The following is a 26,586-nucleotide window of genomic DNA, read 5'->3' on the forward strand; positions in this document are numbered from 1 at the left end:
GCTAGGAACTCGGCCTAATTTATCTGAGGGCCTGACAACAGGTGCTTTAGATACAGACCAACCGTCTTTGCCTTGGGGACCATAAACTTCAAGGATCCATGTGAACTTTAGGTCTGTGCGATAACCGTGCTGAGTGGAGGCCCTGGCACAGGTACAGCCTCTGCCTTCAGTTACCCATGGAGACTTTGATCTCTTGAAACACAGCTCCATTACAGCCTGCTAGAGAAACCTGCTGGAGCACGGCTGGGCACTCACGAAAGCAGAAAGTGGCAGAGTGGACCTCCAGTTATCATTTCCCTCAGACATCCCCATCCTGTGTTGGGCCCCTTGGATGCTAATGATGGGGTGGGAGATGCCAGCAGATTTCTCATAGTACTTAGAAACGATTAGCAGCAGCAGCAATAGTTCTTCCTCACCCCCCCCTCTCTCTCTCTCTCTCTCTCACACACACACACACACACACACACACACACACACACACACACACACACACGGAACCAGATGCCATTTCTAGAATGTTCCATTTCTATGTAACATGAGAAATTCACTGTCATTTCCTACTAAATCACGAGCATCTGAGGGGCCCAACGCCAGTTGGGAATGTCTAAGTGGAATAACCAGCAGTTCACTATGGACTTTAACTGATGTGTTAAAGACACTTCTCTGAGATGAAAGCTCTGAAATGCGGCTAGTGCCGGCTGGCCTGACACTCTTTATACCCCGACTTAAATCTCCAGGGAAGCATGGCCACCCAGAGGAGACATTGGCCATTCTCTGTTCTTTTAATAGCAACCTCCCTGGTATTGTAAAGTGGAATCCTGTCACAGTTTTGCTGTGTGTGTCCCCAGTTGTTGGTTATCCTGAGCACTTGTTATTTGCCTGTTCTCCATTTGTAGATCATCTTCGGAGAAATAGATTTTCAAGAACTTGCTAAATTTATGAATCTGGTAGCTCACTTGCTACGTGTTAGAAACTGGAACTGTTGCTCCATTACCATTACGTACACAATTCAGAAGCAGGTGTCCTTCGGTTGTGTTAACATTGCCCTTCAATATACAAGGTTCTAGCATCTGGGGCAGTTCCTCAGCCTTGGCTGCAAGGTAAAATCACTGGTGGGAATTTGAATCCCACCCAGTGAGGACCCACCCCTGACCAATTCTGCTCGAATCTGTGGCTGGAGCCCAAGCTGCAGTGCTTGAGAAAGGTCTCCCAGAGGGTTTGAATAGTGAAGGTGGGACTAGGCTTTCTGGACTAGCTAGAGACAATTCAAGTTTACAGTCATGAAGTGCTATGTGTTCTTAGACCAAGACAAAAACAAACTTGGGGGAACGAGTCACATTTTTGCTTGTGCTGGGCAACACTTACTATTTTGTTCTTTCTGATTTTGTTAATTTTATTTTGAACATAGAGGTCGGTTCCTTCTAAGTCCATGCCTCTACTGTTTTGACAGTGTGCTATTTCTATACAGTGGCTGCCTGCGCTGGGTTGAATAGTGTCTACACAATATTCATGTCCACCCAGATCCTGGGATTGTGACTTTGGAAACAGTGTTTACATACGGAATGGAATTAAGATGAGGTCATTCTTGTTTAGGACGGGCCCCATCCCAGTAACAAGTGCCCCTATAAGAGGGAAATTTGTCAGGCAAAGGAAAACTCCACGTGAAAACACACAGCACCACAGAAGGATGTGTCCAGAAGCCAAAACCACCAAGGGCTGCCAGTGTCGAGAAACTGGGAAGCAGAATGAAACAGGGCTTTGTCCGACATTCAGGAGGAGCTAAGCCTTGAGACACCTGGAGTTTGGACTTCTTGCCTCCAGAACTGGGAAAGAACAGGTTTTGTTGTTTTAAGCCTTGTGGTTTGCACAGTTCATTAAGGCAACTGTAAGAAAATAACGCTGCAACTTAATGGGTTGCTATGACATCAAGGAATGTAGTTTGCCAAGAGATCAGAATCATATTCTCTCCCCTTCTCCTTCATTTCTCACTTTCTCTCTTCCTCCTGCCTCCCCTTCCTTCCTCCCTTCCTCTCTTCCTCTTCCTTCCCTCCCCTGAACTCTCTATATGGACCAACTTGGCTCACACTTACAGTGAACCTCCTGCCTCTGTCTCCCAAGTGCTGAAATGACAGGTACACACTAGCATGCCAGACCCAAACTGTCATTCTTCCAAGGTCATTCCCTTTTCACAGGGCTCCTTTCTGGATTTTGTTTAACAAGTCTACGTTCCCTGTGCAACTAAGGGTGACACATTTCTATTCTGCTCAGAAAGCTAACCTGGAAATCAAGGACTGCCTGAATATTGAAACTTTCATAGGGAGTCCCACTTCGTAATGGAAAACCTGTACCGTTCTTGGCCTGTCAGCTGAAGAAGTCAGTAAGGGACCTATTTCTCCATTACTGCATGTTCCTGGGCGGGGGCAGGGGGAGGTCACTGAACTCCTTAAACGTGTGTGTGTGTGTGTGTGTGTGTGTGTGTGTGTGTGTGTATACATGCATTCATCTCCTCTTCAGTCTTTGTAGGTTCTGCAAATTAAAGGTTTGCATAGCTTGTTCTGATTTGAAATTCCATGCATGCAGGGTAAGAACACTGGATAGAAAGGGTCACAACCTAGGAGATTGTTCTTTGTGTTTGGGAGACAGTAAAGAATTGTTATTGTGCCTCGACTTGTGCTCCTTCCAAACCATCTGTGGTGATCTGAAAGAAAATGGCCCCCAAAGGGAGTAGCAGCACTATTAGGCGTCACTTTGTTGGAGTAGGTTTGGCCTTGTTGGAGGAAATGTGTCACTGGGTGGGTGGGCTTTGAGGTCTCCTTTGCTCAAGTTATAACCAGTGTGTCATGCCATTCACTTCCTGTTGCCTGTAGATCAAGCTATAGAAGTCCCAGCTCCTTCTCCAGTACCATTTCTGCCTGGAGAAAATGGACTAAACTGCTAAAACTGTAAGCCAGCCCAAATTAAATGTTTTCCTTTGTAAGAGTTGCCATGGTCACGGTGTCTCTTCCCAGCAACAGAAACCCTAAGCTACCATCTGCTGAACCCTGAGCTGGGCTTATATGGAGATTGGGCTTTTAGGCAGTGAGTACTTCTGAGGTGGTCAAGGTTAGAGATTAAAATGGCATTGTCAGGGAGATAGAACCCTACCAGACTGGTGTTCCATAAAAGGCAACTGGGACACAGACACCCAAAGGAAAGAGCTGTGAGAACACTAGGAGACAGCCACCTGCACGCCAGGGTGAGAGGCCTCACCCGACACCAGCCTACCAACACTATGTGCTGGAGCCTGAACTGTGAGAGAAGAAATTCACTGCTAAGCCACCCTGTCTGTGGTGTGTTTGCTTTGGAAGCTTTAGGGAGTTAGGGCAGGAGCCACAGGCACAAAGGATGTAAGATAAAGATACTGCCTCAGCTGCCTGTCTGGAGTACCTGTCTGCAGACCGCATCTGCTTCTGTAAACAATGATGCACCTCTGAGATGCATCTCTGCATGCAGGGATTGTGGCTGATTTTCTCTGTACTTTTCTAATGTGTTTGAAGTGTGTGTGTGTGTGTGTGTACACACAGGTTTGGGCTTGAGTCATTTACATTTTTCCATCTATAGGAGACTTTTTCTACAATTAATTGCCTCTTGTATGAGCACGGGCTCCTTTACCAGCAGTAGGGCTGTGTAGCAGAGGTTTCTGGACAGGGCTGCTGCCCTAGAACTCCCGCTGTTTCTTGTTGTGGTGCCTTCCTTGGAGGCCCGTGGATTTAATTAATTTAGAGGATGCTGAAGTCCCGTGAGTCCAAGTCATTGAGATGGCCAAACAAATGCAACAGACAGACAAACAGAAAGCCAAAACCAACCAACCAAACATCCCTGAGTATAACAACAAAGGAGAGAGAAGAAAATAACAGGGCACACTGTATAGGAAGGACTGAGAGCCACACCCGCAGGGCTGAACAGCACCCCGGCTCGGTTGAGAGGGACAGCCTGGTATCTACACAGAAGAGATCAGCACCAGCTGAGTGATACCCAACTAGGTATGATGAATGTTGTTTGCCATGTGGCCTAAAATCTTCAAACCACAAGATTTGTTTTAAATTCAAACGAAACACACTGCATTCTAATTATGTACCAGAGGAGTGACTTTAAATATTGTCACTGTACTTAAACAAGCAAAAGAAATTGAGATGTTTGATTTAGTATAAAGAATCCTATTGTGCCTGTCACAATTGTCTGCCTGTGAGCCCCCGAGTGTGTGCGTATAGGGGGACATTTGGGTGCGAACAGAGACCTGGACTGCTTCCTAAGAAATGCATTAAAAAAAAAAAACTACAGCCACATCAGATTAGGTAGCCCAGACTGGTCTTGAACTTGCCACCCTGTTGTCTCTGTTTTCTGTGTGCTAGGATGGCAGGCACACACCACCATGCCTGGTAAAACACTGCCTCCATTAGGTCTGAAAATCTGAGGTCCCAAAAGACAACTGGCCAAGGAGGCAGATGACCAGCACACAATCAACTCTGGATGGTGGGCGCTCTCATTCTGGAGAGCAGTGGGATCAATACACAAGACCACAGCATCAGCACAGGAATAGTGCAGACTCGGGCTACTCAGGGAAGCTGCACTCAGGCCACATTTCCCGAACTCTTTATATGGAAATGAATCAGGGCTGTGAGCTCAGATGGAAAAGCCTGGTATAAAGCTACACTGCTAACACACTCACTTTGGCCTGACCAGCTCTTCCTCACTGGTTACTTTTTGGAAAGGTCCTGGCCGACAAGAATAACCCATAACAAGTGCAAACTGACTTTACCCTTCCATGTATTTTAAGGACCAAACTGGGAAGGCTCCATTCACCCACGCTTTATTTCAAATCTCAGAATCGTAACAGGAACGCTCGCACCTCATTTTAGAATCCCACTGATAATCAGATGACACCGAACGCAGAATGTGTTAGATGCCCATCCTGATACATTAGAAAGTGCCACTGAAGTATGAACCAGGACTGGTGCCCGTGAAAATGATTCCACTTCGAGCCGAGTGACGTCTCCTTCTCTCAAGGTCTCTGTTCTGGATTGCCAGTGGTGTCAAGCAGGTATCCCTCTGCCGGACAGGCAGACTGGCACAAGCAGAGGGAAATCCACCAAAAAAGGATGTGCCTGCTGCAGGGTTCACACACTTTTGGTGCACGCAGAATCCTTTCCACAGCACCAGCAAGTAACCTCATTTAGGAGAAAAATCTAGAGTACTCATTTGTTTAAAAAACTCCGACTGTGGCAAAAGTATATATACACAATTTACTACACACAAAATACATCTTTCCTGTAAACTGGTTTGTGTTTAGCACACTCCACATATGGAAGTAAGTTAGGTACCCAGCTATGATATCCGATTAGCTGGCTCAAAAATAAATGTATCCGGGGGGAACAAGCACCCCCATATGTTTTAGTGTCTAAATAGAAATTCAGTGTAAAAAGGTTAAAAAAAAAAACCCAGGGGAGAGTCATTCTTGAATAGCGATGGACACACGGATGATCACCATGACTGTTCATTTCTGACCAAATGCCGCCCTAAGACCGCTGGTGCCGGGTTCTCAGGGCCTGCCTGAGCCTCCACGTTTGCCACCATGATTCTTTTTGGACTTGGAAAGTTCTAGAAGACTCAGAAGCTATCCGAAATCTGGGATGCTTTCCACTTCAACTGTCTTGATGCTGAAAATGGAAATCAAACATCATTTTTAGAAACTGGCTTTGAGTTACAAAAGAAAGCAAGAATGCGGAATCCTAAAATGGTTCTGTCAGGAGCCCAACAACAGAAAACATAAACTTCTTCCAGAGGCAGCTGGGCTGGTCTTGTGTGCCTCACCTCATCATTAGTTTAGAGATTACCTTCTGACAGATTCAGAAAATACATGTTCACAGAAGTGAACACTGTAAAACAATGTGTTAGCACATATAAAAATCTCTCAGTTCCACAACCCTCAATGGACATGTGAATATCTAGTAGCTTATTATTTTTACTACATTTTAAAATACTTAATTTTATATCTTATGCGTCCAGACACAATCACTGTGTATGTGTGTATATCTGCATGTATCTACACACGCACATTATCTAGTCACAGAGTATAACTGCATTCTATGTAATTAAAAGCATGTTATATACTCTATAGATTTGTTTAGGTTTTTCAATTAATATGTTAGAAGAACCTGTGTTTTGATGTTTTAAAAATTAAAAACAACAGTCCTACAGATCCATTTATATGAAAGAATTACACTTACCTCAAGCAATTTTGACTTCAGTTGTCAGTAACGAGACGGGCTAAAAAACAAAAACAAAACAGAGCTGTAGCACTCTGGGCTAGGCTGCAGGCAGTCCCATCACCTCTGTGCTCAGAAGCAGGATGCGACTATAGTCCAGAAAGTTTACCAAGGAAGAAGAATGCTAGATAAAGAAGATTGTTCTAGCATCTATCTGTTCTGCACTTGAAAGGATGAGGCGGCTAGGGTGAAACAAACCAAGGCACATTCTATGGTTAAAAGGTGATGGTCCCTGGGAATATGTGTGTGGTAAGGGTCACCAGGGACATGTGTGCAGTACATTAGAGCAGGAAAAAAATGGTGGCAGGTGACTCTTGGCCGCAAATGGCTTCCTGAAGCTTGACTCTAGGGGGAACTCTGCTGGGATCTTGCGGGACTCTATATGTTTGAAGCCAGATGTGTACGTATCCCGTAAATGGCTTTCTGGTTATCAACCAACACTAACCCCACCATCCTCTCCCATTTCTTTGAGACCGTGACCTGGAACCACCATGAAGAATTTGTGCAAGGGGAGGTAGGAGAACCCTATCTGGAGGGAGTGAGTTCCAAGTCTGGCACACCCAGTTCACCACACCACAGAGGAGCCTCCAGACACCGTCTCGAAGGCCGGCACAGGTGGAGCAGGTGCAGGCAGAGACGCTGCAACCACTCTAGCATGTCCAATGTGTTTCTCCTGTGGGGAGGAGAAATGTGGCAGGCGGGCCCTTCCTACTTCCCCCCAAGCATCTGCAGGCATGCTGCACGAAGGATGCCCTCTGCAGCTCAATAGCAGGGCCCGAGTTTGAAGACACACTTCTCAGAAACAGTATGGCATATGTTCCCCAAAGTGGTTTGTTGGCGTTAGATGGGAAAACATCAAGCAGGGTGTAGTGGCTAATGCCAATAATCCAGCTCTTGGGAAAAGGGCTGTGGGAGGACTGCCATGAGTTCCAGGCCAGTCTGGGCTACAAAATTTACACCTGTACGGAAAGGATACAAATTGTGCCATCTCCAGTGGGGCAGACCCAGTACTTCCTGTGATGGCAACTTGATGGGCTTCAGAATTACCACGGAAAGACACCTCTGGACATGTCTGTGATGGAATTTCTAGGTTATGTTAGTTGAGTTGGGAAGACCCACCTGAATGTGGGTGGTACCTTGCTACAGGCTGTGGGGGTCCTGAGCCCCCCCCCAAAAAAAGAGGAAACAAGCCAAGCACTAGCATTGGTGTTGTCTTCGTCCTCACCGTGGCTCCAGTGTGGCCAGCAGCCTCGTGTTCCTGCCTCCGTGACTGACTGTACCTTGGAACTGTGAGACAAAATGCATCCTTCCTTCTCTAAGTCACTTGTGTCAGGGAGCTTGTTAGAGCAGCCATACCTCCTCAGGGAAAATGCCTGCCCTTGGTGCAGACTGTGTAGGAGGCAGAGCTAGCCCCATGAAGAAGGCTTCAATGCTTACAGCAAAGCCCATTGCTTTTTTTCTGTAGGCAAAAGCAAATGACCCACCATAGGCTATGAGACAGACTAACTAGAGGTTGTGAGTGTCCGTGTATGTGTGTTGGAAAGCAAAGATAAAAGGGGACTGTATCAAATTTGTTTGTGGAATTGAGTGTACCACCAACAACATGCTTTTTACTTATGAAGAATCTTCCCTGCCCAACTCCACGTGAGGTAATGACTTGGTCACACCGACCCTACCTTGGCTAAGTGTCAGTGAGTGCCTTGACTGTCACCAAGCTTTTCCTAAAGGGCCAAGCACCTTCAGGAGGCACTCACCATGTTCACACTCACACCTCTCTTTGTCCTGGTTACAGGTGGTGTGTCAAGGTTTGAGTGGAATCACATGACCCAGTCCATGTGAAGGGAACAGGTATCCAGGCTTATGTGTACAGAAGGTCCTCGAGGGGTCTTCCCTGTAATCCATGGCTCCGTGGGTGTAATGAGGAGAGGCTGAGTGGCACTGGCTTGGCTGACAGATTAGCGAGGCACCTTTGTTTATAACGTTTGAGTCACCTTTAGATTCCATCGGAATCATCCATGCAGTAAGAGCATCCCCACTGTCATGAATTACAAACCCTTAAGTAGGGGACTGCACTTATCTAAAATGAGCTTTGACCCTCGCAGCTTCTAGGCAAGTAGAGCTCTCGTTGACACCTTTTACAGATGTGGAAACTGGGGCTTAAGAATGTCATTCGCTTTCCACCACGACACAGTGAAATAGTGAAGATTCACTCCAATCTAGATGCCAGAGTCTTCTAACAGGGATTGGGGGGCTCATTGAGGCTGAAATGACTATGTCCCTAGGGCTTCTGAAGTGTAGCTCTCTCATCTTCAAACGATAAACAAGTCTTCTAATCTGTGTCCTCCTCCTTGCTCAGAAGAGCAGGTTACTCAAGGAGACCCACCAGGTTCCCTTCCCACAGGACAGTAGGCACTCGGGATCAGGAGATCCACCAGGTCCCCACAGGACAGTGGGTACTCGGGATCAGGAGATCCACCAGGTTCTCACAGAACAGCAGGCACTCGGGAAAGAGGGAGGGTTTTGGTGTAAGTGTCACCGAGAAAGCTGCTTCTGTGACACAGGAAGGAGCCTGCAGTTTTTGGGACTCAGGTTATTGAAAAATTAAAACAAAGCAAACAACACCTTTAGCCTGTCTTTGGGACCACCCTACAGAATGCAGGAAGTTCATAGGACTCTAGACGGCCATAGAGCACTGAGGAAGGACTTCAGGTGCTAACAGGTCCTAGCTTCACCCCTCACAGGATGTGAAATGCTGTGTCCTTCCCAAAGACACACCTCAAAAGGTATACTGAAAGCAGAATCATCACCAAATCATCCTAAAACCCTAGGCAGGCAGATCTCTGTGAGTTCGAGGCCAGCCTGGTCTAAGAGCGAGTTCCAGGATAGCCAAGGCTACACAGAGAAGCCCTGTCTTAAAAACAAAAGAAAAGAAAAAAGAAAACAACAAAACACTAGGTATCTAACACTGCTGGAGCACTCCATCTGTTTTGAACTTCAGCATTCACAGCCCCAGGGGCTCTGTTTATCAGATGGCATCTGTTTTTCCTGTTCTCTGTCTCAGTCACTTCCTTCTCCTCTGCAGTACATCAGATCCCAGGTCCAGCAAGGCTTACTGTGTTCCTGTTATACAGACATGAACTGTGAAGTCAGGAGAACCACTAGACCAGAGAACCAAGGGCTTTGCCCTAGAGGCAGTGTGCCGGTGGGACTGAGTGGGGACTCAATTATTTCATCACTGATGTTTAAAGAGGACATCTGGCCCTCTTTTACACCCAAGGGCTCAGGCCAGGGTGTGGCAGGATGGTCCCAAGGATGAGAATTGGTGAATGTGTGGCAAGCATGTCCAAATTTTGACCCTCAGGGTCCCAGGTTGGCTGAGGAAGCAACCCAACACAAAGCTGTAAAGCTACTGAAAGCGTGATGAGATTTCTGTTTTGTTTTCATTTTTGTAACCTTCGTTTGTAATTCTATTGTTGAGACATGGTTTCTCCGTGTAACCCTGGCTGTTCTGGAACTTGCTCTGTAGGCCAGGCTGGCCTCGAACTCAGAGATTCTCGGGCTGTGTGTTGGTGGTGGTAAGGAGCTCACCTCTGGCCTGGAGAATCTCAGCTGAGAAATGAGACACCTCGAAGCTCTCCATACTGGGACGAGGGAGGCCACTGCACAGTGCAGGCCAGCCATAGCACCATCTATGTGCTCTGGACCAAACCTGGTAAACTGATCCTTGTCTTGAAGCTACCTCTCAACACAGCATTCTAGCATCCAAGTTCAGCACATTATCAGAACAATAGATGTTTCTCTTCCACTTCAGAACCTTACTGAGCCCCTCCCCCCGCCACCCCTCATCCCTTTATCATCACTACCTCAGCTATGGCTTGAACATCTGAACAGCTCCAGATTCACAAATAGAGATTCTGATCACCCAGATGATAGTATTATGAAGCTGGGTTTGGGGGAGCACTTTGGGGAAGTGATTAGGGCATGAAACTCCAGAGAACTCACAGATCACCACAACGTAGAGACACAGTGAGGAGAGGAGATGTCATCTATGGGAAATCTGCCCTCGTCAGAAACTGAATCTGGGCATCACCTTGATCACCCATTTCCCCAGCCTACAGAACCATGAGAAAGAAATTTCTGTTCTTTATAAGGCACACTGTTTATAGAGCTTTGTTAGAGCAGCTCAGACATTAAAAAGATGCCTCTCCCCACATATGACAAATTGAAACAAGAGGTTCTTATTTTAAGTTTTTAGAATGTTCCAAGTTGTAAGTTGGAGGGGAAAAATTCCACCCACCCTTTTATTCTTCTGAAAGGAGAAATTTTAGTAACTTTTTTGTTGGGTTCCTCTCGAAACCAGCACTGATGAAACACCTGCTGTTTCTAGGCAACACTGCTGAAGATAAGGACACCCCTGACTAAAAGGGGGAGTCCTTTGTGGTAGCATCTGGTGAGGAGCCCACACTGGCGGCTTCCCTCAGTGTGGTGTCTGTTCTTTTAAGGGGAAATGTCCCATGTGGAGCACGGAACCTTCTATGACAGGAGGATTCCCCCTACACCAATATCTGACTCGCTCCTTTGCAGCGCGGGTGGGGGCAACATCCCCTGGGGAGCGGACCATTGGCTTGGAGCCAACTGTGTAGACATGGGGAGGGCCACAGAAAGGCTGTTCCTGGTGGACATGCCTGTCTGAAATTTTAGTAGGGTGCAGCAGAATTCACTTGGCAGGTAAGACTCAAGAGTTATCTGGCAAATCCAGACCCACAGGAAGCCCCCTTAACTCCAGGGAACATATAAACGCAAGGATTTAGGAGGAGAAGTTCGAGTTCTTTTTCTGGTTGATTATAGTTAATATTCCGGAGAGAAGGAAAGAAGGAAGAGAAGGAGGGAGGGAGGCAGAGAAGGTTTTTAAATCACTACTTCATGAGAGGAGGGCTAAGTAAAAGTGTGCATGCATGTAACCCATTAGGATCGAGAGTCACTCACAGCATTTTAAGATGCCATTCAATCTAGAGTCTACCCCCACTCGGTTGCTGAGAAACCCACTGGAAATTTAGAAAGTTGGCTTTGTGGCATGGTATGCAGAGAGTGACCAGAGGTGGCCAGTGACAATGCAGGGTCATGCAGAGAGAAGGGGAAGGGCATCAAGGGCATGCAGAAGACGTGCTGTCAGGGCTAGCAGGGACAAGAAGGCTCACCACAGGCTAGGCATGCACTTGAGGCTTTCTGTTACCTTGTCATAACGGGATTGTGAACACCATATAAATGATCTTTATGATAACCATTACTACCGTTTTCCAAACTGTAACAAAAATAAATACACCAGAAACACCAGGTTACCTCGAGGGTGAAGTATTTACGTTATGGATCACAAAGATGATGTAAAGGCTACAAAACGTGTATCACAGATTGTCAAGTCTGCAGAGAAGCGTGGAGGATGTGTTATCATCTACATCTTCCCCCTTTCAAAACCGCAGATGGAAACAGCGGCTTTATAGATCAATACATCTAATATATAAAATGTTCATTCACTCAACAAGCAATTCACGAGCACCTTCGATGCACCAACCCTCTTTCTAAGAGGTGTCATGATTCATCTTTACCCAGGCTTATCTCTTGTTCTTTCTTATGCCATATTATCCATCTAACCAAAGGTCTACCATGTGATAGAAACCTCCCCATCCCATCTGTGAAGATAGTTTTTTTAAAAAAAAGGCTTACTTTTTCATGGGTACAGTTTCAACACTAAAATATAAAAAGGGGAGATGGTTATTGAAGTGTTTTATCACTAGGAAGGCCGTGATCTACACCCCTCCCCCAGTGTTTTCACTGCAGTACGGGCTGACAGTTCAGACTCCAGAGCTGGTGAGAGAAGAGGAGACTCGAAAAGGAAGCATGCGTGGTCACCAGACACAGAACAGAGGGCAAGCAGCAGAGCCAGGGGAAAGCAGTAACAACAGTTATCATAAAGTGAAATGCCATGTTCCCGAGAGAGCCGAGCTGAAACACAAGAACACTGGTTAAGGAAGATGAGATTAAAGAAGAAGAAGAAAACAACAGAATCCTACAGATTAGTTATAAACAAATAAAACCAAGACCACCACCACCACCACCACCACCACCACCACCACCACCACCAAAAAAACTCAGTAGAAGAGACAATCCAGCACTGTACTTAGGCAGAAGCCAAGTGTGTTCTCATGAGAAGTGATCTTTGGTGGCTCTCCAAGGACACAGTGCTGCATAGAAATGCCTGGCCCCCAGGAAGCCCCACACTCACTCATCATATATGTCCTCTGAATCCATCCTGCGATAGTACTTGGCCAGCTTGACAGCGATGATGACAGCAGGAAGTAAGAGCATCGTGGCCTTTCCTATGCCGAACCAGAACAAATTCTGGGGGATGAAAACAGCAACAATCAGGAGAATTAAATGCTTGGGGATAGATAATAGGAAAGAAGATTTGCTGTGGGCGGGGGGGGGGGGGGGGGACGGGACTTCTTTTTGCAATTTTTCAAGTTTTTGTTTTGTTCTCAAAATCAACTGCGACCCTAGCAGGAACCAGTCACCACAGAGGGTGCAATATGTTACTGTAACCTGGTTAATCTTTCTGAAGGACAAGCAGATCCTAGGATCATGCTGATTTTGTAAAAGAGGAACAGAAAGAAGCATCTAGTGGTGAAACTAAGATTTTTGTCTAAGACAGTCAAAATGCACCCAACCACACACCACATGGTGTATCTTTGTCAGACCGGCTGTCCAACCTAGACAGCTGGCAGCCAGCAGGCTCAAGTTCAAGTACCTTTCCATGTAGTTCAGTGTAAATATGGCTAGTTGATAGTTCTGATTTTTTTTTTCTGTATCGGAATAGTTAAGACATTGGCATCTCATCCTATAACAGTATAGCCAAGAGGACATAAGTGGCGCCCAACACACACCAGGGTCCCCCAAAAGTGTGCCATCTTCATCCTCAGCAGCAGGCTGACCACAGACTGAATTTAACTGTGTTTTCTCAAAAAGCAATGTCAACATGTTTTTAAACTTATTGTCAATATTTATAAATCAGATCTCACACTTAATCCTGGTCTATGCCTTCTTGACAATGGCAGCGGGGGTGGGGGTGGGGGGGTGGGGGGGTGGGGGTGGGGGGGGTGGAGGGTGAGGTAGGTGGGTGGGAATTGGAGAAAGGCCAATTGAAACTAAAGATATATGAAAAAGCCACAAGCAAACCTAACATTTGGTCATTCAAATTCAAATTAAAAAAGAATTTTTTAAGAATTTGAATGGAAGTACCCTACATGGGTAGATAAAGCTACTTTCAAAACCCCCGTAAGTCAGTAATGAAATTCCAGAGCCAGGGCTGGGCTACCTCCCCGTGAGCTGGCCAGAGGCTCCTGAGACCTCCATAACAGCGTGGGCAATTGCCATTGCTGCTGTTGGGTGCAAACCAGACTGAGTAGTAAGATGCTGTCACTGAACACACCACATCCTCTGGTTATAGGACATAGAGAAATCGGGCTGGAACTGGACTGGAACTTAACCCTTAGAGTGCCAGAAGGTGCTGTGCGGGCTGCTGTGGGAGGACTGTCCTCAGTAGCCTTTCTCGGCTGTGGCTCCTGTGTGCAGCACTATCCGCAGGCCAGGAGATGCACCCATATGTACAACAGTGGCAAGTCTGTGATGGGGTAACCAACCTATTCCTAACTGAAGTTGAAGCCTGCTCCTCAAGAGATAACTCATATCTAGTCCTGAAAATGCAGTCAAAACCTGTGCCTGGGAGGTTGTAGGCCCTTATGAGGCAACCACTGCTGCAGCTGTGCTAAATGGATGTGATATGCCCATAACATTATCGTCCAGATAATGACATTTACGCTCATTGGTTGGTGCTACTGTCATGTTTGAGCAGAGAACCTTCTTTTTACAGTGAATAATGGTAACTAAAGATGTTCACAATTGGTCAAAAATCACAGCGTGACTTTTGAATGTCTGACCAGAAATGCTGAATCTACAGCACCCCTGCTAAGGCTCAAGAAATATCACAGAGAAAGGTGTATAAAGATTGGAAGAGCTACTGGTGTGGGGTGCTATGGAATGCTGCCTTCTGTGCATGACATGACTGTTGGAGTCTTGAACAAAGAACAGCTGTGGTTCCCTGCACAGAACCTGCACAAGGTTGGGCCCATCAACATCCTGTCATGGACAGGGTAGGGCTCATGAAATCTGGTCTTCCTGGGAATGTATAGACAGTTAATGGTTGATGGGGGTAAGCAAAAAACCATTTCTTTGGTGGTATACCCCTGATAAGGGTATCCACACTCCTCTAAATAACCCTTTACCCATGTTCCTGTAAACAACCCTAATGAAAACCGTTAGATCAAGAGAAATTGGTTGAGGAAAGGAGTGATCACTGTGATGGGCAAGGGACAAGAGGAGATAATGGCGGTGCCACCTCTCTGGCCCTGAATCTTCAGAAAAGCAATAGCGTAGTCAGAAAGCCATAAAACTCTCTGAACAAGGTTGAAAATGTAGAAAACTCCTGATAACGCAATATGGGGCCGGGGAAGGGGAAGAGAACACATTTACTTAATATGTCTTCTCTTTTTGAAAGATGAAGTTCTTACCAGAGGGTCAGCAACATAGCCACACAGAACACCATTCACAGCGGAGTCCATCGCGGTGGCCATGGGTTTGCAGGATGTCATCTTCTCTGTGATCTGTGGGATGGAAAACATGGGCCAACATTTCCTGAGCCAGGCTCACAAAAATTCATGCGGTAAGATGTGACCCCTGACTGGAGTCCCAAGAGTGTTCTGGAAGCCATCGAGCTGACAGCTGATAAGCACTGAGTTCTATAACTAGCTCAATTACATATATTTATAGCCAGACACTTAGTCCCCTTGCGCTGCGGTTCCCCTCATCTATGGTCTGGAATGTTAAGACCCATGCTGCAGAACTGCTGGAAGGATCAAGATGTGTACATGCACAGTCCCGTTATCTGGTGAAGGGGTAGACATCAAAGAAGCCCTAGAGCAAAGGAGAGCCAAGGGATGAGGGGATTGCAGTGGGGTGTTCTCCCCCATGGGAAGGCTGCCCCCCAAAAGTCCTGGTTCCTCTTATCCAAATCCTCTTGAGGCAGGAAATCCTGGCAATATAGGAGTCCACTTAGCCATTTCCTAAGCATGCGTTGAGCCACTCGGGACGCCCACTGCTGTACACACTCCCCACCCCAGACAACAATGTGTCACTCCACCACAGCAACCTTGCTGTAAAATGAGCCTGTGTTCATTCCAAAATGTCTTGTAACACACACTGGAAACTGAAGGAGTGGTGGGGAAAGGGGATTCCAGCCTGGGTTGATTTGGGGTGGATGCACAATACAGCAAACCATGTCCTCTGAATGCACATCTAGGGAGAACCCCTACTTTTTATGCCTGTGCATACTCGGGCATGCATGTGATTAAAGGCAGACACAACACAGGAAAGGACATGTGAAGTGAATGAAGACTTTAAGTCTTCAATGAAAACGAAAGACATCCCCCCCACCTACCGCCAGCAACTAACTGCCTTCTGGACCCCATACAAGGAAGCCGTAAGCAGTCACCGGCTCACCTTGAGCACCCAACCTCAGACAGCCTGCTGCTTCCTCCCAGCATCTGCTTTGTACTCTCATGGTGTACCTTTGAATAAAGTCCTAGCTACTTTGCTGTTCGCTTCCCCGGTTCCTCCTACAAGACGTGGAGGAGATGGAACACCAGGTCCAGGCAGACACTTATTTATCTCCAACCAAAATCACCAGGATTTTAACATCCTTCAGATTTTTATACTAGGAAATGACTCTCCTGAGATGTGGCACCCTTTATGTTCACAAAGGACAAAGCTACTTACGGCGTACAAGACCCACTGCAGGTAATGTTCAAAATAGCCTGTTACTGTTCTCCCATACTTCTGTGTTTCCTAGAAAGGAGTCAAAGATTGGGGCCATCATTAAAACAACTAGAGCACACTCCATAGGTATAGCTACTTCACTGTGGAATACTCACACCACACGGCGCTTTATCTGCACACTTGCTTTAGAAAGGAAAACTTACTCCAATAACGATAGAGGAAATGTTAGTGTTGAGGAAGTTCTGAGCAGAATCCAAAGATGCGATGACCTTGTTCACTTTCTCCTGGAAAAAAAAAAAAAACCCAAAAAATAATGGGAAGGGGAACCAGGAATTTAATCAGGCAATTTGTAAATCTAATTAGAGTCCTCGGGAGACTGATTCCAGGATCCCCACTCCCCTTGCTCAAACTCTGCAGGTCCTGGATGTCCCTCTATAACATGGGGTTATATAACATGGTACTGTCATATAACACATGCAATCTGCTTGGGTGCGTTAACATGTAGTATAATGTACCTGCTATGTCAGTAGCTGACATACAACATGTGTGTTAACAATAACAAAATGGAGGGTCTGTGCATATTTGTTATAGACATAGAACCCACCCACCCCACCCCCACCCCCACCAAATATTTTCTTTCTTTTCTTTTTTGGTACTGTGGATGGAACCTATGGCCTGTGCTTTCTAGACAAGCATTCTACCACTGAGCTAAATCCCAAGCTTTCTATTTAATATATAACTGTTTGAACCCCACCCACCCACCCACAGAAGTCTTGTTGATGGACAGCCAACTGGCCTCGGTGACTAGGGCCTATAACATCAGGACCTGGCTCAGCCCTCTGAGGACAGGAAAGGACGCACTTTGGGACTATACCCCCAACGTGTTCTTGATGGGAATTGTTGGTTGTTCGTGAATTCACATGGCTGGAAGGACGACATGGCTGAGCTCCCTTCAGAGCAGACAACTGACCTCCTTCAAGATGGCCTACCTAGTTAGATTTTTTTCCTTCTTAAAATAAATCTCTAATGAAACCTGTTCCACCAAGATGCAGCCATTGCAAACCCATGTTACAAACAGGAAAAGGGCTCTTTTTGCACAGAGGTCTTGGGGAACACAGTTGGGCAGGTGCATCAGAACAGAGTTCTGTCCACCTCTCATACCCTAGGCTGGGTCCCGATGGGGGGGTGCAACATGCTACTGCAGGTCTCATCCTGAATGTGCAGAGGGAGCCAGAAAAGATCATGAGCTCACCAGTATGTCTCCAGATCCCCTTGGCCATGGGACACAGTTGTATGAAATGGCACTGGGATCAGGCATGGCCCTGGAGCAGTGCAAACCTACTGGTCTTCAGAGGAACTATGTCACAATATTGGGCTCACTGAGGAAAGCAGAAGAATCTCCCCTTTTTAACTGTGGGGTTCACACTCTAAAGTGTGGAGGCCCACAGAGGTTTCCTAGTGAGATCTGAGCTTGCTTTACCCAGCAGGGCTACATAGGGGAATGACTGGACCACTGGCGTGGTTACCAGATGCTTGGAAGGGTCTACATTTGGCTGTGCAGTGTGCTTTGATCTAGCAAGGGGGAGGACTTTTGCCTCGCCCCTTGGCATTGTTATAAAAAGCCCCTTTGAAGAGACAGAAGGGGCCGGTGGATTTCGATCCAGGTCCTCCCGAAAGCTATCCTGTGTGTCTGTCTGTCTCCTCTCTACTATCTTTCTATCAAGTTTCTTATTCCTCTCTCCTCCTCATAGGAACCCTTTAAAAGGTAGAAGCTGGCCTCCCACACCAAAGCTCTTATGAGCAATCTTTCCAGTTCAACAAAGATACTTATTTCTTTGGCATCTGCTACAGTTCTGCATGTAAGATGAACACAGTGCAACCTCGGTGCTCAGTTTCTGTGCCAGGGCACTTCTTGTGGCATAGTGATGAACCTTTCAATGTGACTGGTGCCCTTCCTGGCATGGCTTCCCAAGTGTAGAAGGATGGTATGTGGTCAGCCCTCTAATATAGGAGTTTTAAATCTGGGATTCAGTTAGCCTCTTTTGTTGCTGTTATTGTTGTTTTGTTTTGTTTCCAAGACAGGGTTTCTCTGTGCAGTCCTGGCTGTCCTGGAACTCACTCTGTAAACCAGGCTAGTCTTGACTCAGAGATCTGCTCACCTCTGCCTCCTGAGTGCTGGAATTAAAGGCATGTGCAATCACTACCTGACTCAATTAACCTTTTGTGGCAGGAAAAGGAGGGGTTTACTGAATGTGTTAAGATTTTTCTGATCATTTTCCCCTAAATAATACAGGATGGCAGCTAGTTACATTGTGTTTCTACTGCATTAAGTGTTGTAAGTAATCTAGAGATGGTTCAGGACACCAGAAGGTGTACCTATGTTAGATACACATTCTGTGCAATTGATGTAAGGGACTTGAGTATTCATGGGGTGTCTTGGAAGCCATCCCCTCCTGCACTGAGGCAGAACTGTACTTCTCCCACCTCATGATGATGACAATGGCTGTGGCCAAGTGACTTGTTTCAGCTAACGGAATGTTAGACAAGTGACAGCATGCTGAGCAGTGGCTTAAAGGCAATCCATGCTCTCGCTCACACCCCCAGCTTGTACCATTCTGTTATTGTTTGTAACTGAAACGATCCCTGCTCAAAGCCACAAATAGTAAATATGTCTGGGGGTGTCATCTTATGGTGGATTGGATGAGAATGGCCTCCATAGGCTCATATATTTGAAAACATGGTCTCTAGCTGGTGGAACAGTTTGGCAAGGATTAGGAGGTGTGGCCTTGTTGGAGGAAGTGTGTCACTGGTGGTGGGAGGTTTGAAAAGCCCATGCCGTTGCCCAGCGTCTTTCTCTGTGTCTTTCCCCTCCCTCCTCCCCTCCCTCCTTCCTTTCCTGTCCCTCTCCTTCTCTGCATGCTTGTGGATCAGATGTAAGCTTACATCTACTGCTCCAGCACCATGCCTGTCTGCCTACTGCCATGCTTCCTACCAGCTGTAACAAGAGTCTCTCTTCCAGGCTGAGTCTTTTAGGGGGTGGACAAGTAGAAAAGCCTGTGGCATGCCCAGCAGTGATAGTGAACATGTGCAGTAAACAGTGCCAAGACTACCAGTGATATGCAGCACAATCTTTATAAAAGTAACCATGTTTTGGGCTGGAGAGACAGCTCAGAGGTTAAGAGCACTGGCTGCTCTTCCAGAGGATCTAGGTTCAATCCCCAGTACCCACATGGCAGCTCACAACTGTCTGTAACTCTAGTTCCAGGGGATCTGACATCCTTACACAGACATACATGCAGGCAAAACACCAATGAACATAAAATAAAAATAAACTTCTTAAAAAGTAACCATGCGGGGTCTGGAGAGGTGGCTCAGCAGTTAAGAGTACTGACTGCTCTTCCAGAAGACCTGGGTTCAATTCCCAGCACCCACATGGCAGGTCACAACTGTCTGTAATTCCAGTTCCAGGAGACCCAACACCCTCACACAGATATACATGCAGGCAAAACACCAATGCACATAAAATAAATAATAATAATAATTAATAATAATAATAAAGTAGCCATGCTTAAGCTCACCTCCTACCCAGAAAGACCCAGACTCTTGAAACTTGCATTAACAGAAGCTTTTGGGAGGAGGAAAACCAAGTTCGGTATTCAAAATACTCCGAACACCTCCTTTTAACTTAAACTACTCCTGAAAACCAATACCTCTGAAATTCTAGGTGTGAAATTTGATAACAAAACCTCATGAAAGAAAATCGAAACCCTTACCGGCAACTTATCACTCGCGCGCTCAAGTGTCCGGACACTCTGTTTTAAAGCATCCTGGTGGAGAAAAGAAAAGCATTTCAAAATTCTTATCCAAAGCACCAAAAGGGCCTTATGTCAGTCCCTCCCCCAACACAGACATCAATCTGACTGGACAGAGTAATGGCTGCATTCTAGAAAGTACAGCAGACACAAGCAACAACATGACCTTATACACCATTAGTGTGTGAGAAAACCCACAGAGGAAAAGCAGGACCATACTCAAAGGCTTTAAGGGCAGCATATCACACACACAGCATACAAGAACGCCTTCAAAATAGGTTTAATCAGTTGGAAAAGCATTATTTGAAACAGAGCCTTCCCCCCAAGTGTGGCTTACTTGAATCATTTAGGTTCAAGTGGCAAACTTTATCTGTAAAAGGCCACACTATAAATATTTCGGGTTTTAGGGGCCATTGTCTATTCTATTTATTTTATTTTATTTATTTTATTTTATTTTATTTTATTGAGATAGGGTTTCTCTGTGTAACAGCCCTGGTTGTTGTGGAACTCTCTCTGTAGACCAGGCTGGCCTCAAACTTAAAGGGATTCGCCTGACTCTGCCTCCCTAGTGCTGGAATTAAAGGCATGCACCACCATCACCTGGTGCCATATTCTATTCTTATGGCCAAAAGTGGCCATGGTTTTCTAATAAGCTGCAATGGCTTTTTTAACTGGCAGCAGGCTGGATTGAGTCATGCTGTGGTTGACGAGGGCCAGTTGCCAGCCCTTGATTAATATGATGGCTCTGTGGCCAGGCTGTCCTAGCTCAGAAGAGACCAAGGTGTCCCGTCTACTTGAAGAAAAGCCTAGAAAAAAAATGAAAACAACAGCAATAGGTATGTTCACTATGTTAACCAGCTTGCTCTAGGTGTGCACAATGACAGAGAATTCTATGAAGCCAATTCACGGCGTACATGAATCCAATGACAGAACCCTGTGTTTTAGGTGCGCACAACGACACAGAATTCTATGAAGCCAATCCACGGCGTACATGAATCCAATGACAGAACCCTGTGGAACTCTAGCAAACCAGAAAGTAAGAAGGCCAAGACAGAGAGACAACCAGAGTGGAAACTAGATCCAGAAGTTTCTATGTTAGAGAGGACGGACTTGCATGCACTTCTGCAAACCTGGGCAGCTGACCTAGGGACCCTGTTTCTACACAGTTCTCCCTTTTACAGCCACAAACAGGCCCAGGAGCAAGCCTAACATTGATTCCTCTGGTTCCTGAGTCCTCAAGTTCAGAAGCCAACCATTTCCATGGACCAAGTGATAGCAATGTAGGCTCCACCCCTAATAGCCCATCATTCTCTTTGCTTCTATTATTTTATTTATTTCTATTATTTTCGTCTATAAACAAACCTTATTGTTTGATGAGGACACTGGGAAGTCATTATGTTTTAGAGGGACAAAGAGGTATTTGAAACCAGGTCTGTGTGATTCCAAACCACCAACTACCTCTGTTACATTAGAAGCAAGGGAAGAGAAAGTTGAGGGTGGAACAGAGGAGAAAGAGAGCAATAGCCATGGAAGGAGTCAACAGAGCTGAGGGGAACAGAAGAAGTACTTACCCTCGCCTTCACATATTTCTAAGCAAAGTTCGGAGAAAAAGGATTGGAGAATATGTCAGCAAGAGTCCAGAGCACAATCACACTGCCCAGGAGGCCTACTAGCAGGAGCCCAGGCTATATGGAGACAGATGTGGGGTGCGCCTCACTGCTCACACTCTCTTGGAAGGAACAGAGGGAGGCACAGTAAAGAAAGGCATGATTTAAAGGTTGTGGTTGTGAAAGCCCAGATCCATATCTGAAACTGAGGCTGAGTGGTTGGAGCCCTCCATCTGATGAGTGTGTGTCTTCAGGCTGTTTGCAAGTTAACTAGACAATTAGGTGCTAGATTTCACTCAGGCCACCATGAAATGCCACAGGGTGTTGACTATTACCAGTGATTGCTGCAAAGGAAGGACTTGCTGCTGGTGGATGGCTATAATATTCTGCACATCTGTTTTCAAGGCCTGTTTCAACTTTCCTTCAGGCTACAAGGAAAAGAAAAACATAAGGATCAACACCATCCTTCTGGACTACAAAACAGACTCATTAACCAGAAAGGATACCAGAAGATACCACATAACCAGGACCCCTCTTAGACGAGCATGACATGGGTAGGCAGCAGGGCGCCTAGACAAACTGCTTCACACTACAGAGCCACGGACTCGGCAACACTTCACTCAAAAGCACTTCCTAAACACAAGATGCCGTGGTTTCTTTTTCCCGCCTCCAAACGACACAGCTAGTCAATTTCCCTGTTTCACAGTTGAGAAAAACCAAGGCTCAAATGAAGATAATTCAAGTTAATTCACATTGAAATGATGGTCAGTATATGAGCTATAATAATCCTGCAAAACAGGTGTAATTACTGCCTCCATTTTTACAGATGGGGAAACTAAGGCACGGTGAGTGAAATACCCTGCTTGGGCCACTAGGATCAGGAAGAGACTGAGCCAGGACTTAAACCTGGGTCTTCCTCCAGAGCTCCGCTTCCCTGTCACCACACATTGCTATTTCTTGAAGGGGCCATGCAGAAGAGCTGACGTTAGGCAAGTCTATGGGCTATGATGGTGCCTCTGCTCAAGCTTATGTGCCTTCTGTTGGTGATGCAAGACACAACTCAGCTAGCACTCCTTTACCTGCAAGAAAAATGTGTGTGTGTGTGCATATGTATGTGTGCATGTCTGGGTGTACGAGTGTGCACGTGTGTCTATACAACTGTGTACATATATGTGTGTATGTCTGTATGTGTGTATGTCTGCATGTGTGTATGTTTGTCTTCATGCTGTGTATGTACCTGTGTATATGTGTATGTCTGTGTGTGTCTCCATGTGTGCATGTCTGTGTGTGTATGAATTGTGTATATATCCATGTATATATGTGTGTATGCATGCATGTATGCATGGTGTGTGTGTGTATGTGAGCATGCGTGCACACGTGTGCATGTGTTTGAAGTGGAGGTGTTGATCTGTGAAAGCACATGCAGAGGTAAAGCTGTTTAGCCTTCTGGACCACAGAGGGACAGCTGGCATGGGGCCTCTAATGCACTAGTGAGGTGCTGTGAGACAAAGTCAAGCCATGGTGACAGGGACCACTTTGTGGCTTCCTAACAATGATAATGTTTGCCTTTCCAACTATGACAGCATTTGACAAGACTATTGAACTCACCAACTTGTTTGCCTTTTCTTCCAGAGAAGAGGCAAATGCCAGCAGATCCACTTTGGTAGGAGATTTCTCAGCCTACCAGGGAGGAAATGAAAAGAAAACCATGTTACAGACCTGGGCTTTTATAGGGACACCATCGAAAGGTAGCATGTTGAACATGGGGCTACAGCCATCAGGCAACAAAACAAGGCTAGAAATGCCCACATAGGTTACATTTGCATTCCTATGTATTATTTTTACCCACCCATAAAATAATGCCACTAATACACAGGTAACATTCATAGATTTGACAAAAACATGCTCAGTGGAAGAATCTAGAAATGTAAGTCACAAAGTGTATGTTGCTACTTATATGGATTATACAGAATAGAGTGTAGATGGGTGGCTGCCAGGAATTTGGGACTGGGTAACAACTGCTTATGGGTAGAGTGTTTCCTGTGGGTGATGAAAACATGCTGGGACTGGAGGTGGAACTATGAATATACTAGATGCCACTAAACGGCTGGCCTTTAGAACTCTGACCTTTATGCTATGTGAATCCACTGTTGTGATAAACAAAACTTCAAAAAAAAAATATGATACTCTAATTTCTCCCCAAAGACCATACATGTGTATCTTGCTCATACCTCCTTCAAGTACTTGGAGTAATCGATTGCATCTTTCCAAGAATGTGCAAAGTCCTGTAGGTTTTTCCTTCCTGCTTTGTCCAACAGTTCAATGTTATCAACATTCACATTCAGGTTATCCAACTCCTTGATTATTTCTCCAGTATGCTGTGTGAAACAAAAGCATCCTTTCATCTCCCAAGAAGGTCACACACTCAAGTCTTCAAGACGAAAGAGACTACACTAGATCGAAAGAGATGCATGTATTTTGATTTGAATTACTTCCTTCTCTGCCTATGTAAGTATTCTCTCTGGAGGTGGAATTTAAAGTGAAATAATATTGCATCTCCAGCCTTGAAGATCTCAGAGGGAAGAGGCTGAGTCATAAGAGAGGGACCCATGAACTCCATCAGAAGACCAGGCGGAGAGGACTCAGTGGAAATGGAGTGCAGAGAAGAAATGACGTCTAAGCATCTAGTCTTGACAAATGAGGCTGAAAGGGCAGGGTGGGCTGGCATTCCAGGGAGGGGACCAGCATGCACCTGGGTAGTAGGGAAGGCATGGGAGATATCTTATGGGAGACAATGATCCTGGGAATGTGGTTGCTGATATGGGGTTGTCCTAACAGCCAACCAGTAGTTACCATAAGCATACAGTGTCTGGCTGCCATTCTCAACTGTTACATAACATGGTGCAGGGAAAATAGCCCATGGCATGATGGGCAAAGGAGTATAAGAAATCTGCTTAGGACTTGGTCACAAGATGATGTTTTATTTATGGGAATATTTAGGGGAGATGCTAGATACTAAATCCATGTAAACCTTTCAAATAAAAGGTCTTCACACTGAAAAGCTGTAGTGCCATCATAGTCCCCTTGGCTCCCCTAATGACCTCCCATGATGCTTAAGTGAGCAAGATGTGGGCCAGGACCTTCTCCCTTGGTCTTGCTTCAGATCTATCTACTCATTATGGAAGCTGAGAAGACAAAAAAAAAAAAAAAAAAAAAAAAAAAAAAACGGCCTCCTAGCAGGGAGATTGAGGACATGTAAGCTAACTGCTCTCTAGACCTGGAGCAGATACTATTGCTCTCTCTTCTGTTCATTGTCTCTGGGATGGCCTTTCCTTGGCATCTCAAGACATGACAAGGGTGTGGGCTGGAGCACAGCTAAGATCGTCATTCTACTACTCTTGATTCTATCCTTTCTTCTTCTTGCCACAGGTAGGTAGGGCTCGCATAACCCACTCAGGAGTCCTGGGGAGGCAGTGCTTACGTTGTAAGGAATGAGGATGGGGTGGCAGAATAAAAGACCTGGTCTTGAAGGAACAACATCCCTGGGAAGTGAGTAGGCCTGTTCTTGTAGAGCATGCTCACCAGATGAAATTAACAGTTTCCCTGAGAAGTCTCTCATGGGAGACCTCTTTGGAGGGTCTTGCATAGCATTGGAAAAACTCAAAGTGTGAAGAAGAGAAAGATAGCTGGTTGGGGGTGTGAAGGTGTTTTGAGATTAACAGATAAAAGTGAGAATCACAAACAGCTTGCAGAATGAGTAGATTTTACGGGGACCAAAGGAGGTGGTCTTGGCCCACTTCTCTCATTTGGCATCATGGAAAGTCATTAGAGGTACGGGGGGGGGGGGGGGGCAGGAGGCCATGATGGCTTGACCCCTTTCCAATGTGAAGAGCTTTTATTAGACAGGTTTATATGAGTTTTGTATCCATTGTAATCTCCTCGATGTCACTTTATATCGCATCAGCCTTCACCAAAGGGAAGAAATGCACCTGGGTCTATTAGTAAAACAAAGTCAAGTTCATGACTGGTTCTAATGACTTACCTTCTCAATGTTGAAATTCTCACTGATGTTGAAGACGTTATCAAGCTGAAAGGTAGCATATACACCTCGACCCTTTTTGCAATCCCTATAGGAAGAGAAAACACGACCAGATGAGCAACATAGCAATCTCTGACTTTCACTAAGGAAGAGGAGAGAGGTTAGTAACCCCTCAGGCTAGCAGGACTATTTTTCCACCTGGCAAAGGCACATGATGGGAAGTGAGGACTTGTGTCCATTACCCTAGGTTTGGAGGGAAGGGAATATCACATACTATTTAGAGACTTACTCTAAAAACAGAACTAAAGGCAACGGAAATCATTTTTCTTTGAATGATATTAAACAATGGGGAGCCCTCAGTCCCTCAGGACGGAGGTCAGGTCCTTTCTGTGTCTTGTTAGGTGACCCAGAATTTGAGGTGCTGAAGCAAGACCTCCAGAAGTCACCCAGTACTTTCATGTGTGCACCCATGTGGCTGTTGAACATCAAAAGACACTTACTAAGGAAGGTGGGAAGATCCAAAGAGGGCCATGAACATGACCAGGTCTCCCACTCAAGAGGGAACATTCTAGGGAAGAAGATGCTTCCAGGGGAAAGATGCTGACTGCTTGAATGTTTTCTCAGCCAACTCACTATTAAGGAGGGTGCTAATGAAAGAAAAGATTTTAAAATGAGGGGTCCGTTACACACGAGAAGGGTCTGTCATGCCACTGCTGCAGGACTTTAAATTTTAAGGTTATAAAAGGGTTAGAGAAATCTGTGTATCATTTAGTATCCCAGGGAATTAATGACAGAAGTCAGGATGTTCTATTAATGTTCTCACATGTCAGGGGTAGAAAATGCATGCTGATGAACTATCATAAAACACTGTTTTATCATGTTCTTAAAGTGTGTCAGGAACTACTCCAAACACATACATCTCACCCAGCCCTAACAAC

At 45.7% G+C, this 26,586-nt stretch overlaps 1 protein-coding gene across 9 annotated transcripts in view; it reads right to left on the reverse strand.

The window, feature by feature from the left end:
• Window positions 1-4,833: 4,833 nt before the first annotated feature.
• Prom1 (prominin 1) overlaps window positions 4,834-26,586 on the reverse strand; it is a 109,968-nt gene continuing 88,215 nt past the window's right edge. For 4 of the 9 annotated variants that reach the window (XM_037209008.1, XM_037209010.1, XM_037209006.1 and 1 more), the window contains 13 exons: window positions 25,652-25,736; window positions 23,841-23,987; window positions 23,218-23,289; window positions 21,945-22,037; window positions 19,964-20,017; window positions 16,394-16,474; window positions 16,191-16,259; window positions 14,927-15,019; window positions 12,586-12,701; window positions 12,027-12,050; window positions 11,539-11,607; window positions 6,267-6,306; window positions 4,834-5,696 (listed from right to left, as the gene is read on the reverse strand). In XM_037209008.1, coding sequence (XP_037064903.1) covers window positions 6,291-6,306; window positions 11,539-11,607; window positions 12,027-12,050; window positions 12,586-12,701; window positions 14,927-15,019; window positions 16,191-16,259; window positions 16,394-16,474; window positions 19,964-20,017; window positions 21,945-22,037; window positions 23,218-23,289; window positions 23,841-23,987; window positions 25,652-25,736 — 919 coding nt within the window. In that variant the 3' untranslated portion in view covers window positions 4,834-5,696; window positions 6,267-6,290. Of the gene's footprint in view, window positions 5,697-6,266; window positions 6,307-11,538; window positions 11,608-12,026; window positions 12,051-12,076; window positions 12,306-12,585; window positions 12,702-14,926; window positions 15,020-16,190; window positions 16,260-16,393; window positions 16,475-19,963; window positions 20,018-21,944; window positions 22,038-23,217; window positions 23,290-23,840; window positions 23,988-25,651; window positions 25,737-26,586 lie in introns of those variants that run through there. The other 5 variants (XM_037209009.1, XM_037209011.1, XM_037209013.1 and 2 more) reach the window with 5 other exon arrangements.

The sequence above is a fragment of the Peromyscus leucopus genome, chromosome 10, assembly GCF_004664715.2.
Source record: "Peromyscus leucopus breed LL Stock chromosome 10, UCI_PerLeu_2.1, whole genome shotgun sequence".
Lineage (NCBI taxonomy): Eukaryota > Metazoa > Chordata > Mammalia > Rodentia > Cricetidae > Peromyscus > Peromyscus leucopus.